The sequence below is a fragment of the Nipponia nippon genome, unplaced genomic scaffold, assembly GCF_047370975.1.
Source record: "Nipponia nippon isolate SJK-2023a ecotype South Korea unplaced genomic scaffold, ASM4737097v1 scaffold_28, whole genome shotgun sequence".
In the NCBI taxonomy this organism is placed as follows: Eukaryota; Metazoa; Chordata; class Aves; order Pelecaniformes; family Threskiornithidae; genus Nipponia; species Nipponia nippon.
The window spans coordinates 6,002,534-6,019,251 of NW_028262345.1; the positions used below are offsets into that span (position 1 = coordinate 6,002,534).

A 16,718-nucleotide genomic window follows, 5' to 3' on the forward strand; every position below is an offset into this window, starting at 1 on the left:
ATCCTAAATCACTTTGTGTTGTGTTTTTTGTTTTCCCCATAATGTCATGAGTTCTCTTACCACATGGTAATGGTGATATTATTGCTGATAGGACATAATATGGTGAGAATCTTTACATAAGTGATCAGTGATCTACCCAAAGAAATTGGGAGCAATCTGATCTCCAGCTCCTGGGGATGTCTTCTGCTGACACCAGGCTTCATGATGAAAACAAGATGCTTGTTTCGCTTTCCTTCCAGAGAGAAATGTACTAGCTTAGTTATGACAACTGGCTGGGAGAAACAAGCTGCTTTTTTTATGAGTGAGAGATGCGGTTATTAACTGCAGCCACCCCCCTCCATCTAATTGTGCTGCTGTCGTGTCTGTCCCAGGGCAGCATCCCCTACCTAGCATCAGCTCATTTCTGCATTAACTCTTCAGTAAGAGAGCTCACAGCGTGAATAACAGAATTCCCAGAGACAAAAGCTCTAATAAGCGAAGGCAATTGAAATGATTCATGGAAAATTTGCCAAAATCAGATGGATTCCCAGGCCACTGAGCCCCTCACCCATCCATCTCCCTTTCCCCTCCCCTTCCACCAGCCTTCCCTCCCCCACTCTGAGCCAGGCATCTCAGAGAAAAGGCTCTGCCTTGCACAGCCTGTGTGACAGCAGGAGGGAGAGGGAGCTGGAGATAGCAAGGAAGAGGAAGCGGTGCATAGGGCTGGGAAGTGCTGCATGCGTCTTCCGAGACCGCATCCAAGCCTGGAAGAGCAGGGAACCTACTGCTTGCAGGAGCACCTTCTCTTGGCTGTTGTGCAGCAAGTGCTTGGAGTCTAAAGAGGGCAGAATGGGATGAGAAACACCACTGGCAATCCAGATTGCAGTCCTTCTGATGAAAACAACCGGGTGTGCAGCTGCCCAAAATGCAGCAGCAGGAGACAAATAACCCAAGAGGAAAACCAGCAAAAGCAAAACCCAGGCTGCAGAATTCCCTGGCTCTGGAATCAAATACGTGTGTGGGGGCTGCTGCTCTGCCATCCGAGGGTTTCTTGCAAAGACCCTGAGGTTTTTTTTTGTTACTGCTGTGAATCTTTCAGCTAACGTGAAGCGGTCTGGCTTGGAAATATTTCTCCAGTAGTTTGACAGGAGCTGGCGTCTGCTGCACTGAATTCTGAGCATGTGAAGGGACAAGGCATGTCTGTAGCCAGAATCCTGAGGCTCCCCGGGAAACGGATTCTGTGAGGCGAAAGGTTAAAGTGGGATCATGGGAGGGAAGCAGGTCAAATGGTGAGCGATTGTTGCCATTGTCACTTGAAACAGCAGGGATGGGGTGTTTATTAAAATTATGAGAATTCAGACTTATCACTGGGGCTGTTGCCCTAAAGCCTTGACTGTGCAGGCACTGGCAACTCTGGGACTCAGTGGAGAAAGGATATGGGTTAAGAAACCAACTGGTAAAATGAATAAAGTGGAACAGTTTGCATCATAAATCTGTCTTAAATAGCTTTAATTTCCCAGCACTATTTCTGCATGCTTTAATCATGAATTGTTATGTACTTTAAAGAACAAATTACATCAGTGGGTATTTCATACTCTTAACGGGCTTGGTGACTAATACAAAAACCATAGAAATGTTTCCAGCATTAACTTTATGGCATAATGTATGAGGCAACCTGACCTGTGCTACTGCTTCATCCGAGTGCGTCTCGGTGGTTCTTTCACTGTTTGGCATGGTTTGAGAGGTTGTCACTGATGCCATGTGAACCCACTGGCCTTTTAAAATAGGGAAACTGCCTGGAAAGGGGACTGTGGACATAGGAATGCCTAAGCAATTATCTGTAAAAATGTTTATGTTGTGGAGACCTGTAGTGACCACTTAACCCCACACCCCTGCCCCGGCTGGGATCCTTTGTATTTGCTTTGGGCTGTGGATGCAGTGCTGAGAGGAGCAGACTTTGGAAGAGGAGAATGTTATTTCCAGGATCTGTATCCCCTTGTTTTTTGCCCTGTTCATTCTTTCCAGTTCCCTGCTCTTGCCCATCCCTCAGTTTCACCACCTTCTCACCCAACAGTTGCTAATATTGTTTTTCTAGGACAGCTCTCGTTCTTTCATCTTTTGCGTGGATGAGAACCAGCAATGCACTTCTCAGTGGCCTTATCAAGATGATGGCACATTCAGAGTATCAGCTGAGAATATGCGGGGAAATAACTGAGATCTGTTCCCAGAAGGAAGTAAAATTCCTCTCAGAGTTACTGGACATGTTAGATCAGCTGGGCTTCCTGTTGTACCTGTGCTGTTTGAAAGTTTCATCCTTTCCTCTGACCCTTATTATATAACGCAAACCCAATAGTACTCTCTGGGCTCCCAAACAATTATTTTAATTTTATGCTGTGCACCCATTCAGTGACAAGCAGGAGCAGGGGGCTGGTTACAAATGTTGTGTACAAAATGTGCCTAATCAGGGACTGCTGTAATGGAGTTAGCCTTCCTGAAGGTAAATCCTTGAGCAAAGCTGGGTGGCCTGGACCCCTTTAACAATCATGCCCACCCTGTTTGAGTGGGAAAGAACAGATACTGTAGCTGTTAGAGATCCCCGTTAGAAGATGGTCATTCTTTCACTCTGTAAGTTGCATTCATCTTTTCCTTTAACATGGTGAAAGTCCATTTAGTCTGGACCATTAAAACTAGACTGCTTGAAGGTCTGTAATATAAATGAGAAATAGGCCAGCACTGGCTGTGGGAGTGGACCAGACGGAAGCTGCTAGCAAGTAATTTCTACCTCTATTGCAAGGCTTTTCTGATTCTGTGAGAGAGCTGTGGAATATTTAGCAGCAGTGCTGGGAAGATGTGGAAGTCGAGCTCTTATTTTTCTAAACCTATTATATTATTTCCACACTGTTTTCTTTTTGTTCTCTGTCCTTTGTTTCTGTGTTGGGGAGAATGAAAAATTAACTCCTGCCTCACACTTGCAAGGATTAGTTCCTGCGACTTTAGAGGTACATTGAATGGGTCAGTGAGCTTCAGCCACCTTTTCATGTTGTCTGGGTGATGCATTTAAGAAGAATTTCTGAAAAAAGATTGTTTGAACCTCACAGTCAGATGAGATGACTCCAGTGAAAATATGTGGGTACTTTAAAGAAGTTTTAACCTAAGAGCATCAGTGAGTGGTGTCTGACTTTCAAAAATATTTTGCCCTTGGAATTTCAAGTTAATGAAGTGCTTTTGAAATCCAGAGCAAGAGATGAAGCAAGCCAGGGTGGTTTTTTGTTCAGCTTGCAGTATGAACATAAGGCTTGCAGTAAATTGTTTCTGAGCAGGCCTTTGGTGGAGTGTGGTCTTACCCCTGTGTGAGTGTATGTGAATTCTGTGATGACAGTCTCAAACTTGCATTCTGTTAAGGAAAATGAAGAGACATATTGTGCCTAACATCAGTTAGCCTGCTATGACACTGTAGAGGGATGGAAATGTTACATGCCCAGTTTGGTTTGTTAATGGTTTCTCTAGTGTGCAGATAATTCTTAGTTTCAACAAGCCTGCCTGCATATTCACTTTCATTTTAGATGGGGATGGTGTTGATTAGCACTAGAAGTAACTGTTTCTCCTTTCCTCTGCAGTCTTACATCACCCAGTCCTATCCATAGTGCCAAGAGCGAATCCACTGTAGCCCCATCAGAGGAGAAGGAAAGACTTGTGATCATCCACACTGAAGAAACAGAAACTAAACCAGGTACCTTGCAGATAATGCTTTACAGCTCACACTTCCATTGGGATTTATTTGTATCATAAACTTGCTGATAAGTTCCCCAGTCACTGAAATGAATGTAGAGAATGTGATGCTGAGATCTGTTCACATAAAACTAAATCCCCAAACTTCTAACACTACAATAATGCCATAATATGGCAATGTCTGTGAGGCTTTCAAAATAATGCTTAGGAAATAAGAAGCTCTGGAGAAGGATTAAGGGTCATATATAATTTTCACTGTAGGGTGAATACTTTCATCACAGCCTCATTAGGCCATGTTGAAAAAAACATTTAAAATTCCCTTAAAGAAAGAGTTCGTGTGAGCTTGTCAAGCCCATGATGCAACTTGGGTCTGTGTTTACAGCACATCTGTACATAGGTCGAGACACTCTTTGCAAGGAATTGAAAAGTTGTAGTATTGTCCTGATGTTTGCATTGAGAAGTCATTGCTGCATTGCCACAAATGCCCTGTGATATGGTCAGTTTACACTTAAAATTTTCCTGTAGATTAAAGGAAAGGTTTTCAAAGAAGTTCCCGAAGTGATTTTTGTTGTTTGTTTCTTTTCTGTCTCAGGAATGCAGCCTAATAATAACTCTTTCTGGTTAGCATCCATCCCAAGAGCAAATGACAGAGAAGCTCTCCTAGGAAATGCTTTGCTGCCTCAGCCAGTGTAGTCGTGCTTCAATGCTGCTTCAAAAGTATTTGACAGACTATCTTAGCAGCTGAAGTAGCTGGCAGGCTGTGGCTCTTCCTTAAATTCTTAGCAGTACTGTGTCTGCTTGCTGCCCATACAGTAGGATATTGCAGATGCATGTCTACAGATGCACAGCAGCTTGCATTGGCCAATTTCACATTTAGTCAACTAGGTAACAAGCACTGCTATGGTTATTCCTCATCAAACCTCATCCCTTCTTAGGGAAGAAAAAAAAAAAAATCTACATTCTTGGGCCAGCCGGTGGATGATAGTTAACCAATGATCCAACATATCCTGTAGGGATCAGAAAAGGCATGCAAGGCTATTAAACTTGCTATTAAGAGAAAAGTCTTTCTCAGAATTCAGTGTGTTGTCCACCTTGTGAAAGGCACATTATTTGACAAGTAGAAATACTGTTTAATGTTGCCTTTGGTGGGTCCTTGGTGCATTCTCTAACACTAAGACATGGTCTTCAAATCCCACAGTTGCTTTTCTCCCCTTAGGTATTTTCTGCCACATACAATGCAGTGCAGTGTCCCCTGTGATGTGCTTTGAAATCTCCTCCAGTAGTGAAGAAGGGGAAGGGTGCTTATCTTTGATACATGTGTATGCAGGAAAGCTTCCTTTGCATAAAGAATGAGGCATAAATCCTGGAGATTAGACAAGATGGCACACCTGTAGCAACTTCTTTGATACTGGCTAGAAAATATGCTGGTTTGTTAGTGATAGCTACTGTGGACAGCAGGCAATTATTATGTGCTGCAAGTTTTTTCTGGACTCCTTTGTCTGTAATGACCACATTCAGCTGCTCTCTCTTTCAGAAGAGACAGAATCTCATTTCCAGCCTGAGTGGCAAGCAGGGAGCTGTGGGTCATATTTGGAGAATTCATGGGAGGAGCAGCTTTTGGAACAACAGGACCATTTGGAAAAGGAAATGGAGGAAGCGAAGAAGATGATTTCAGGTTTGCAGGTAATCATTCTCTTCTCAGCCAGCATTCCCTTCCACATGCATTTCTTTTCCTAACAGCTGTAGCTGAAAGACAGGTTATCTTGCAGCTGAGACACTGGCCTGGAACTCGAGAGAGTTGAATAAGAGTCCTGGTCCAGTGAGGTCTCCTGGGGTGATTGTGCAAGAAGTCAGTCGGTCTCTTGGGTCACCTTGGTTAAATAGGGACAGTGGCTCTTCCCTGTGTCTCACCCTGTGGGATGAGTCCCTTCAGGGAAGAGCTCCTCAGGAATGAGGAAGTATTTCTGATAGTGTGTATATTGGCTGCAGCCAGCAGAGACCTTACCCAGCAACAGAATGCTACTGACCAAGCACTCTGACATCTTCCTTTCTTGCAATGTTTAAGCTTTCTTAGCTCCTGCAATTGTGATTTGGTGCTGGTCACCTTTTCCAGAATGGAGAATGCCAAAACTGTTCTTTCCAGTGTCCCAGATGCAATTTAGAAGACAGCTGGATCCAGCCACAGTCTTGCTTGGGGCAGGGTATGCCTGTCCCCCATCAGTGTGTAGCATGCTTAACCAAGAAAGCCTAGGGAAGGAGGAAAGATGGCTGCAACTGCTCCAGCCCCAGTATATTTACCATGGTTTCAGAGAAAGAATTTTAACATCAGTCTGTGCAATTCAGACACAACCTTTTTTTTTTTTTTTTTTTTTTTTTTTTTGTTAGCTCAGCCTTCTCCAAAATTTGGTGTTGATATGATTTGAGGCTCTTATTCAGTAGGGAGGGAAAGAGAAGGCTGTGGAGAGAGAGAGGAAGATTATATTGCCCTGAAGACTGAAGCTCAGTGATATTCACTAATAGTAATTTAGGTGGACTGTGAGAGGGCAAAGGGCACACTGAATGCAGGTAAGAATGGAACCACTGTAGAGAATCTAAAACAAAGCCGATGTTTAGAAGGTGATTATGTTTGTGTTGTCTTTTGGTTGGAGTCCAGATCCTAGCTAGGTTCATTGGCTTGGTGCCCTGTCCTGTGATGCTATGCTAACTCCTGTATGTGCTGTCACTGTGCAAAGCACGTATGTTACTGTGCAAAATGCTACAGATGCAGCAGTGTTTTCCCACATGCTGGGGCTGGGACTCCCCTTCTTCATCAGGGCGCTTAGCAGCCTGCAGGTTTTGTTAGCAGCCTGAGAGAATAGAGCAGTCTTTCTGTGATTTGTGATCGGAAGTAATGCAGAGAGACATGGAATGTCAGGAAATCAATCAAGATTCACAGAGCTGATCAGGGGTCACACAGGCTTGCATCAGTCTTTCAGTGAGCTAGGCTGAACTATAATATTTAGCACATTCTCTATGCAACTATTTATTTGCGGGACCTTTTCCTTGCTGCCCTGTTCCAGTTCCTCCCTGACCAAATGACCCTCAGCCCAATGTGTTTGACTCTGCATGGGGAGTAGAGCCCCTGATCCATATGGTAAAGACCCTGAACTCTCTCAGGAATATTCCTTTCTGTTTGTGCTGGGAACCATACTGGCTTTGAATTGTAAATATTTATGTGCCAGTAAACAAAGCAGAGATTGTGTGAGAAGCATAGGCAGCCGGGGCAGAGGGTGGGGTGTGGGCGGGCGGGCACTTTCGCTGTGGACAATGGGCAGGAAACAAAAGACTCAAAAAAAAAAAAAAAAAAATTGCTTAGTTCACTGGTAAAATCCAGTTGCATTATTTGCCCACTGGGAGCAGGAAGAGGTGGCACTGGAGGGGCTGGTGTGTCCTGTTCCTCCAATCCTGGCCCCATGTTTCAAGAGTGAGAGTGAGCAGCTGGCATTGCTGCCCCTCATCCCCTGGGAGTAGGAAGAGGCAGCTGATGTTGCTAGCCAAGAAATTGGATTTGATTAATTGATTTTCCCCCTCTTGCTTAATACTTAAGAGCCCCCAGTTCAAGAGAGTTTGATTGAAATATCGGGGACCTGATGTACGTATACCTCATAAGGTGCTAAAACCATGGCAGCTTTTTATGTTCCTGTGCGATTCCTGCTTGAGTGTCCTGCTGGGAAGACTTTGGGATGCACTCAGAGAACAGTTTTCCAAAGAGCTTTTTCATTAACTGAATACAGATTGTTATTTGCTATTCGGCAGCAGTTGCAGCTCTGTGGTAGAAGATTCTGTCAGCAGGCAGAACCTGACCTGTCAGTCTTGAAGTCTTTTGGGGCTAAACTGGAGTATTACTGCATATGGAATATTTTGTTCTTAGTCATGGAGTACAAATAGAAATAAACTAGAAAAGTAATTGAAAGAAAGAGGCATGAGTCTTTCCAATGTGTCCAGTTGTATGCAACATCCTGGCATATACCAAGTGCCCTTAGTCCTGGAAGTTAGAGACAGAAAGGTCAATGTAAAAACTATCAGCTAGAGAAAACCAGTATGGTATACCCTGCTGGAGATCTGGCCCGGTCCTGCTAGTCACACTTCCTACAGTGCATGCTTTTCCCTCCTTCAGGCTGAATTCAGTCTACTGTGGGAATTCTGGCATCTTCCTGCAGACATCTGAGCTACCGTGGAGCTGCTGAAGGAGTTAATACTGTGCTTCTAGTAGCCTTCCTCAAGCACAGGGCATAGCTTAAGATTTTCACTGTCTGTATGGGTGAGGGCTCTTCCCTCACTTGGACAACAGTTCTAAATGTGTCTCGGTCTTGTCTGGTGTAGAACAGAGTTAGGCTTCCCTGAACATCCTGTTTCTAAAGTCTTTTGTAGATGTGTGGTTAGGAGAATGGCTTCTTTCAGCAGGGGATGCTTCAGTGTCATTCCAGAAGAGAAGCCTTAAAATGTAAACCTGGTTCAGTCTCTGCTTTAGACTTCAAAACTGTTATTGTAGTGAAGGCTACCCTTGGACTGAAGCCTGAGACAGACTTTGATGCCTGAAAATCTGAGGAGTTGTCCTTGTTTGGTGTCTTTCTGTGGGGAGGAGTATTGCCTGACAGATATCTCTGGGAGAGCTCTTTCAGGGGATATTCTTGTTCATTCCTGAAAAATTCTAGTCATTTTTGGGGGGAATAAGTCAGCAAAAATAGAAAATTAAACTGTTTAGAGACTGTTGATATGAGTGACACTTAGCCAGAGCTGCAGCTAGCCTATTTTCCTTTGAAACCCCTGAAGAGGAGATTTTTTTCCTTCATCTTTCCAGGCTTTGTTGCTCAATGGGTCTTTACCTGAGGATGAGCAGGAAGGGTCCTTTGAACTTTGTGAGCATGGAGCCTGCCCCGAAGAGCAGCTGGTGAGCACATTCCTGTACCTACATTTCTCTGATCAAGCTGCCTGTTGCGCTGTTCTGCCACAGGCAGGTGTCGTGCACAATAATAACCATGGTATTTTACATTCAGATCATAATCCGAAGTCGCCTGGACCAGAGTGTGGAAGAAAATCAAGACCTAAAGGTTAGAGGGGAACAGATGAAAGGGAAAGAGAGGGTTTGGGTCAAGAGATCTTTGCAGACTCTGTCCTACTTGATTTTTTTGGTGGGGGGGGATGAGGGGAGGGAAGGGACGGCAGGGGTTGGAGTGGACAACACAATGGATGATATGGGGGATATATTGTGTTAGGGCTCCAACTCTGTTCCTATATTCTGCTGTGTGGGATCTCCATCCCTCCAGAAGCATAGATATCTGCTTCCCTGAGACCATAATTCATTGACCTGGAGAGCACTCTCAGTACTTGGCTGGGAAGTGTTTATTGTATCCATATTAGCAGTTAATACAAGTTTGTGGGATAACACCAGAAAAATATATGCTGGCTCCCCACTTTGCCTCAAGCCAATGCTGGTAAAGTCAGTTGCTGGTAAAACAAATACGTAAGTGTTACTGGAATTTAAATGAGCCCTGAAATAGATTTTTCCTGCGTGCTCTTGAAGCTGGAGAGATCCAGGTTGTACTAGCTTCTCAAAACTTTATCCAGGACAGTTGTTAAGTTTCTAGCCATGTCTGAATAGAAACAATCTTTCAAGTAGGAAATAAATGCAGCTAAGAAGAACCTGCCCTGTCAAGCCTGCCTTAGTTCAGCTTTCTGCTGATGATGGCTCTGGGACCAGTTCTGATGCTGGGAAAGAAGTATTTGATGTTGCCCTGAAGGACAGATTTGGGGGACTAGGCAATCTTTTTCTCTCATGGCTTTAACAGCAGGGGCTTAGGGAGCTGCTCAACTGTTTTGTCATGTTTATAACCCATTAAAATGGCTCAGGGCCTGACATGCTCTTTGATCTGTGGGAAAAGGTAGGATGTGCTTCCTTCTGAAGCAGGTGTCTGGGGACAGAGAACACTGACTTTGGTTGATTCTGAAGGGGAAACAAGATGCCATTTAATCAAATTTTGTTGCATTTACAGAAGGAGCTATTGAAATACAAACAAGAAGCTCGAAACCTGCAGGGAATAAAGGTGAGGAAAGGGGCACTTCATCAAATATAAATAGTAAAGCTTTAGAGTCTGCTGCAGCCCATGAGTAGGGCCAGCAGCAGCCATACACCTCTGAGGAATCTCAGATTGTGGAGGGAGTTGTATTAGGGGACTTGGCGGTGGGGAATCCTATGGTCTGTTTATGGCTCTGGGGAGAGACTGCAGTTAAGGCAGGCACAAGGAGTTAGGTCTCCTGAGTTCTGTTTCTGTCTGTAGGATTGTGGTCAAATATCCCCTCTTGTCTGTTTCCCCTAAACAAAATACGAGGTGTAGGATGGCTGCTTGGTTCTCATGGCCTATTTTTCCCCCTTCCCGCTCTGTCTTGGGGTACGCCCAGTAGGATTGGCCCAGTGAACTCATTCTTGACAGCAGAGGAAAAAGAGCACGGGAATATCCTTGTCCTATTCAGCTGCAGCATTTTTCACAACTTTGGCTCCTGTTTGCTCAGTTTCTCCCTCTGGAGTTCTGAATGATAATAATCTACTCCTGAGCAGAGGTATTTTTAGAGCTGCCTGGCAGGCTCCTGTGAAGGAAGCAAACAGCAGTAGCTGTCCAAGGTAGAGCTCTTGGCTTCTGGGTAACACTGAGTGAAAGGTGCAGAATTAGTCCTGACTTTGCCCTCTTCAGAGAGGATTTCGTTGCACAACTAGGTCAAATTGAGAGCTTAAGTTTCCTTGTGTCCTTGGCTGACGTTGGCCTCTTTCTGCCCTCTGGATGCTGCAGATGCATGGCTGGAGACACTAGCTGTAGGCCACTGAAAACACCCTCCAAAGTCACTGCTGTTTTCTTCCATAAGAGCAAATTATCAGGCCACTTCTGGAGCAGGAAGTTCAGGTAGAAACACAGAAATCCTTCCGTCCCAGATGGCTAGAACGTTGGCAGGGAAATCATTTTTGGGTAAGAGAAAGGCAGAAGGGCTGAGAGCCCATTGGGCAGATGTCTATATACCTCCTGCTCTCTTGGGCCCTTGGCAACACTTCAGCCCTGTGAGTGGCCCCACTGTGTTATGGCCACTAGTCTAAGTCACTCACTTCCCAGGGAAGGGTCTCTGCCGCTGTCTTGCACCTTCCTACAGATAACATCTTTTCCTAGGATGCTTTACAGCAAAGACTGATTCAACAGGATGCTTCAGTTCTTCAGCTAAAGCAGGAACTGCTGAGAGCAAACATGGACAAGGAGGAATTGCACAATCAGAATGTGAGTCATGGTGATGCTGAGGGTTAGATTATTTTAGGAGGCTGGTGGCCCTGAGGGCTGCAGCAGCCAGAGGGTGGAGCTGGTGGTTGCAGCAGAGTTCTTGGGGTCATGGGATAGTGAACAACCAGTCAAAGGTCTCTGCGTAGTAAAGACTGTGCACAGTCTACTAGCCAACTGTGAGACTCGCTGGAGTTTTGTGTTCTTCACGCCCGCTTCCTGTCCTCCAAGACCTTCAGCTGAATCAGAGAGGGACTTTCCATGGTGTTTTCAGTACAGTTGCATTCTTCCTTCCTCATTGTGCTCCCTGGGTTAGCAAGTGGCACTTTTGACAGGCGGAGCTGCCACGTGCAATGTCTTTCTGGAGAGAGAAGGGCAAGGAAGGAACTGTCCTGTCCAAAAGGTTGCCATCCTTAGACACCAGCTCCCTTGTAGTCTGCAGATATTTTGTCTCAGGTCACCCTTTAGCACAAGGGGCAAAGAGGTTGTCACTAAATCTCCAAGAATACCTATCTCACATGTATGTGTTATTTCTGCAGATTGATCTTCAGAGGAAGGTTGAAGAGAGAAACCGGCTACTGGCAGAATACAAAGTAATGGAACCTCTTCACTGGAGGCTTTGCTGGGGACAGCATCTGGAGGTTTTTCAGTTTTGTGCATGTGACTGCTGTCTCCCTGGCACTCAGTCACCTCTAGGAATGGCACTGTGGATAGTGAAAAAGTTGCAAGAACCACGGATGTTTGTAATGAGATGGAGGGATCAGATGGTTTTTGTGTTCTGCCCACAGCTTTTTATAGTAGATCTTTTATTGTCATGGTTTTTCTGTGATGCCTTGCTGATTATCTAACATTTGTGCAGAAGCCTATCAGGTTAGGTTGGGTCACCTGACTGTCCACTGCTCCCTCAGGAATCTGTTTTCTGTGGGACAGTTGTCTGGCCTCAGTAGCGGATCTTTGCTGGGCAAGGGGACTCCAGGCAACAACAACCTGACTGATCTTTTCAAAAAATGCTTTGACACTCACTTCTAACATCTAGCTAGAAGTACACACATTGCGTAAGTCAGCCTGTAGAGGAACCTGATCCTGGCAGACGACATAATCTTCCCTGCCATGGGAAGATGATTGTGAGCCTTACTCACTGTCCTGTTGATTCTTTTACTATGTTGCAGAAAGAACTGGGCCAGAAGGATTGGCATTTACAGCAGCATCAGACCAAACTGGATGAAATGCTTAGGCAGCTTTCTGAGGCCAGTTACCAACAGGTATGGAGCAGGTGGGCTGTGCTGATGCTCTGAGAGCTGGCACTTACCTTGGTGGCTCAGTTTGTGCTGACTCTTCTACTCCCCTTACAGGTGGATTTGGAGCGGGAGCTGGAGCACAAAGAGGCCCTCCTAGCTCACTGCATGAAGAGAGAAGCTGAAGAGGTATGGGAAGCCCTGGTCTACACATCAGACTGTTGGAGTGATGTTTCTGTCTAGCACCTTCTAGCTACTTATCTTCAGAAATCATCCACTTCATCCCAGAGGGGCCTGGCTCTGCAATCTCATTGTCAGTTCCATAACCAAGGCAGCCAGACTCCACAAAGCATCTAACTTACCAAAGCTCTCAGCAGTGAGCACTCTGGCTTAGCCTCTTGTATCAAAATCCTAAGGGATGAAGCAGTGAGGGGAGCACGGGAGTGAGTGGAAGCAAGAGACTCTTGACTTCTAGCTTCAGCTCTGACATTGACTAATGGTTAGACCAGGGCTTAGCTTCTTATCTCCTCCTTTTCTTGTTGACCCTGGTATTGAGGACTTTGAACTGTCTTGGTGGAAAGAGTGCCAGCCCCAGTATCTGTCCCTGCACAGTGCCACTTGAACACTGATTGTGCTCAATAGAGCTTGCAGAGCCCTCTGTGATGTAGCAGCAAGCCCCTTCCTGTCTGCCTTTTTCCACCTGTATGTGAGGAATCACGTTTGTGCTCTGACCTATAGGACTGCCTGCACACTCCTTAGTGAGTGTATTTACCTGGTAGAAGATGGGATTTATATCGCTGATGCGGGAAGTTTTCATGTCCTCTCATCATTTTGAAATTTGCAAACTGGGATCTTTGGGGAGGTCCTAACACTTACATTCCTAGTGGCACATGCATCTTCCCCTGAACAGGTGATGGTTTACAGCGGCCATAGTGCTCAGAGCAATGGCTTCCTCCAGACAGCAGGAAAAGGAACTGCTCTCACAGCCCACCGAGGGGTAAGTGCACCTAAGGGATATTTTCCCAGCCAGATGCAGATGAGGGCTCCAGATATTCTGGAAGCTAATATCTTGTTAAGAGATATTTCCCCTTTCTAAGACCTGTGGATTTGGATGAGAAGAAAGCAGCCTGGAGTTAGTCTGACTGACTTGTGGTCTCTTGGGCAGACAAATGACTTGCAGCTGGTTCGTGATGCCCTTCGCAGCCTCAGGAACAGTTTCAGTGGCCACGATCCACAGCACCACACCATTGACAGCCTGGAGCAGGGCATCTCCAGCCTGATGGAACGGTTGTACCGCATGGAAACACAGAAGAGGCAAGAGAGAAGGGTAAAGGCTTCCTGTGGCACTTGGCTCTTAACTTCTGTCCCTCACACACAACCCAGAGCTAAGCAGCACTGAGAGCTCAAACTGGGAAGTGACACTTTGTTCTCACTCTTTTGGTTTTGCACCCTAGATCCGGGGGAAATCACCGGCAAGCAGAGCAACAAACGAGTGTAGAGACTCCTGGTCTCCCAAATCCAGTAAGTGCCTTTCAGCTCCTGCCCTCCCACTGCCAAATTCATTGCTCAGGTTTCCTGGCCAGAGTGCAGGGCAAAACGTCCCCTTGGGGATTTGCTACTTCCAGCTTCTTATTCCCTTCACCAGAGCCCACTTTCCTCCCTTTAGTAATTTGCTGTACAGATTAGACTTCACTGCAAAGGAAAGGGGGCAGAGACAATCTATGGCTGCTTGTTTGTAAAGCACCGTCACAGTGGGAGTCTGTCTGGGCCACTTCGGTAGTACTGCAGTATAAATAACTATGACGAACAGTTACCCCTGGGATGAGTGGGAAATGTGATGTTATTTCGGCGTTCCTGCTGGTTTGCACCATCTAGTGGACACAGATAACTGTACAGTTGCCTCTTCCTGTGTTCCCCACTCAGTGTCTAGCTCCTTTCATATATGCATAACAGCACAGCCCTTTCTGACACCACATTTCCTGGCTCCAGCTGCAGCAGCTCCACGTTTGCTTTTCATCATGAAGGCTGTTTTTTCCAATGTTAATTGTAAATGTCACCTAGAAAGTCTATGAGGTTGTAGGGGACTGCAGGTACTGGGGAAAGACAGAGGCCCCCACCTTTCGGCTGCATTGTAGTGTCCAGCAGCAGGGTAGCCTGGAAATACAAGATGTGGAGGAAAGTAGGAGAGGAACTCAGAAGCCTGAAGTGGGTTGTGGGGAGGATTTGCTGGGGTTCTCCCTCTTCTCCCATAAACTGCAGTTTTTAGAGCAGCCACAGTCATGTGTTCTTTGTGTGCAAACTGTACCTCTCCCTTTTCTCAGACTCCATCCCCCTCCACTGCAGCAGGAAAATTGAGTCTTGCAGTCACAGTCATGTGTTCTCTGCACACAAACTGTACCTATTCCTTTAGCAGACTCCATCCCCCTCCACTGCAGCAGGAAAATTGAGTTGTGCAGCCACAAATGTAAAATGCCTTGGGTGTAAAGAGCTCTAGGAGGTGGCTCCAAAGACTTGTTAAATTAGAAAGCCTTTGAATGCGTGGCCATAATGTTTTCTGCATGCTAGGAATCTTAAAACTGTAGGTGTGAACCTTCCTCTGCTTCAGCTTTTGGCACAGCACATTACAGGGAAGCAGGAAACAAGGCAGTAGCCAGAGACAGAGAAACACAAATGAGCAAAGAAAAATGCATGCGCAAACACCTGTCCTGGCCAACTAGAATGGGAAGATGGGGAGGAGACAGGTAACCTTTTGCCTTGATGTTGATCAGTCACCTCATCCTGCTCTACCCATCTGCAAGTGAAGGCAAGTAATAATGTAGCTGTACTGGATGGGGTACTGTTCAGTCATTTTCTTTTCCAGAGAGGTTCTCCTGTCACTGCTGAGGTAGTGAATAGAGTGTCTGTGGAGTAGATAGTGACAGCAAGCCCCTCTGTGGATGGAACAGTAATCCTGGAGGACAGTGCTAGGCAATTTTTCCATGCTAATAACACAGTTGGATGGTGACCCTACCTTAAAATGTGAAGTTTTCCAGTTAGCAGGGGAATACGTGGCCCTTCCCAACAGGGATGATTAGCCACCCTCCTAAAAATCTCTTCCCATCACCAGTTCTCTGCTGTGATAGCAAATTTGCTGAGACCACCCCTTTTGTCTCCTGTTGTGGTAGGAGGCAGGCTGTTCCCCAATGATTGTGCTCTTTTCTTTGCAGAACTGCCTCATTCTCACAGCACACCCGTGATGAGCACCAGTGCCTGCACCAAAGTGTTGTACTTCACTGACCGCTCCCTCACGCCTTTCATGGTCAACATACCAAAGAGGTGAGGTCTGGCTTTGCCTTGCTGACACTGATGTGGGAGGTGCTTGTTTCCCTTAGTGCATTAGTCTGATCTCTTCTGGGTATGGTCACCACTAGCACAGGTTTCCTATGCTTTAACTTGGGCATTGGATTTGAAACCATTGTCTGGGGAAAATTGCCAAAAGCAGTTCCCTAGCTGATGCATTTGTTTTAGAGCCCTAAGAGATTCACTTCTTTTTTTATTAACTTCCAAAAGCACGAGAAAGCAGCCAAGCAGTTCTATTGTGGCATGCAGTGCAGGATGCTCCTGTCAAAAGAAGTATGGTTGTCAATGCAAAAGGGAAAGCGAAAAAGGCCATTTTGAGGTGGTTCTTAGTAAATCAGAAGGCAGTTCTTCCTCTGAAAAGGACCCTGGGGTGTGTTCCTGGAGGGGCACACTCTTCACATCCCTGTGGCCAGGTTGCCACATGCCTAGCTAGACTTGTGTTGTGGCTCTGCGTGCCATGTAGTTGAGCTAAATCCGGTAACGGTGTACCATGGGATAGTGCCAAACTCTTCCCTTGCAGGTTAGGGGAAGTGACTCTGAAGGATTTTAAGGTAGCTATTGATCGTGAAGGAACCCACCGGTACCACTTCAAAGCCCTGGATCCAGAGTTTGGCACAGTGAAGGAGGAGGTAAGTGTGGAATTTAGCTATCAGGCACTTTGGGTTCAGTGTTACCACACAACCCTGGAGACCGTGGTCACCTCACTTCTAAACTAATGAAATCTTTGAACTTGCCCCCGAACAGACTGTCTGTTTTTGCAACTGTAGATTAAGCTTCTCTTGTAAGGTGCTAAAATGGGATGTTTTCATCCCCAGCCAGAGCATTTACATGAATGTGATTGCAATTGCCTGGGGGTTGCAGAGCCCCTTGGGCAAAGAGCTGGCTATTGGCAAAGACAGTCTGTGACATGGCATTGCTCAGGGGACACTGAGCAAAAACACAGACTATACTTCTAGCCCTTCAAGTGGCTTTATAAAACCCGTTGCAATGAGAGACACTTTAGGCAAACGTGGCTTATTAAAAAGAAAAAAAATCTCCTACTTTCTTTGAAAGCTTTTTCAGAGATAACTGTGTTTGTGGCATCTTTTCCTTTGTGTACTGCATTACAGCCCTTTTTATGTTTATATTGGTGTGGATTGGA

The 16,718-nt window shown here is 45.7% G+C and overlaps 1 protein-coding gene across 4 annotated transcripts in view; it reads left to right on the forward strand.

The window, feature by feature from the left end:
* The window catches only part of DIXDC1 (DIX domain containing 1), a 38,646-nt gene that overhangs the window by 19,961 nt on the left and 1,967 nt on the right, over positions 1–16,718 (forward strand). For 2 of the 4 annotated variants that reach the window (XM_087763486.1, XM_087763487.1), the window contains exons 6-19: positions 3,597–3,709; positions 5,243–5,391; positions 8,549–8,638; positions 8,745–8,798; positions 9,741–9,791; positions 10,902–11,006; positions 11,543–11,644; positions 12,173–12,265; positions 12,356–12,427; positions 13,149–13,235; positions 13,404–13,565; positions 13,693–13,759; positions 15,445–15,553; positions 16,098–16,206. In XM_087763486.1, the coding sequence (XP_087619612.1) occupies positions 3,597–3,709; positions 5,243–5,391; positions 8,549–8,638; positions 8,745–8,798; positions 9,741–9,791; positions 10,902–11,006; positions 11,543–11,644; positions 12,173–12,265; positions 12,356–12,427; positions 13,149–13,235; positions 13,404–13,565; positions 13,693–13,759; positions 15,445–15,553; positions 16,098–16,206 (1,363 nt within the window). Of the gene's footprint in view, positions 1–667; positions 1,269–3,596; positions 3,710–5,242; positions 5,392–8,548; positions 8,639–8,744; positions 8,799–9,740; positions 9,792–10,901; positions 11,007–11,542; positions 11,645–12,172; positions 12,266–12,355; positions 12,428–13,148; positions 13,236–13,403; positions 13,566–13,692; positions 13,760–15,444; positions 15,554–16,097; positions 16,207–16,718 lie in introns of those variants that run through there. The other 2 variants (XM_009472268.2, XM_009472267.2) reach the window with 2 other exon arrangements.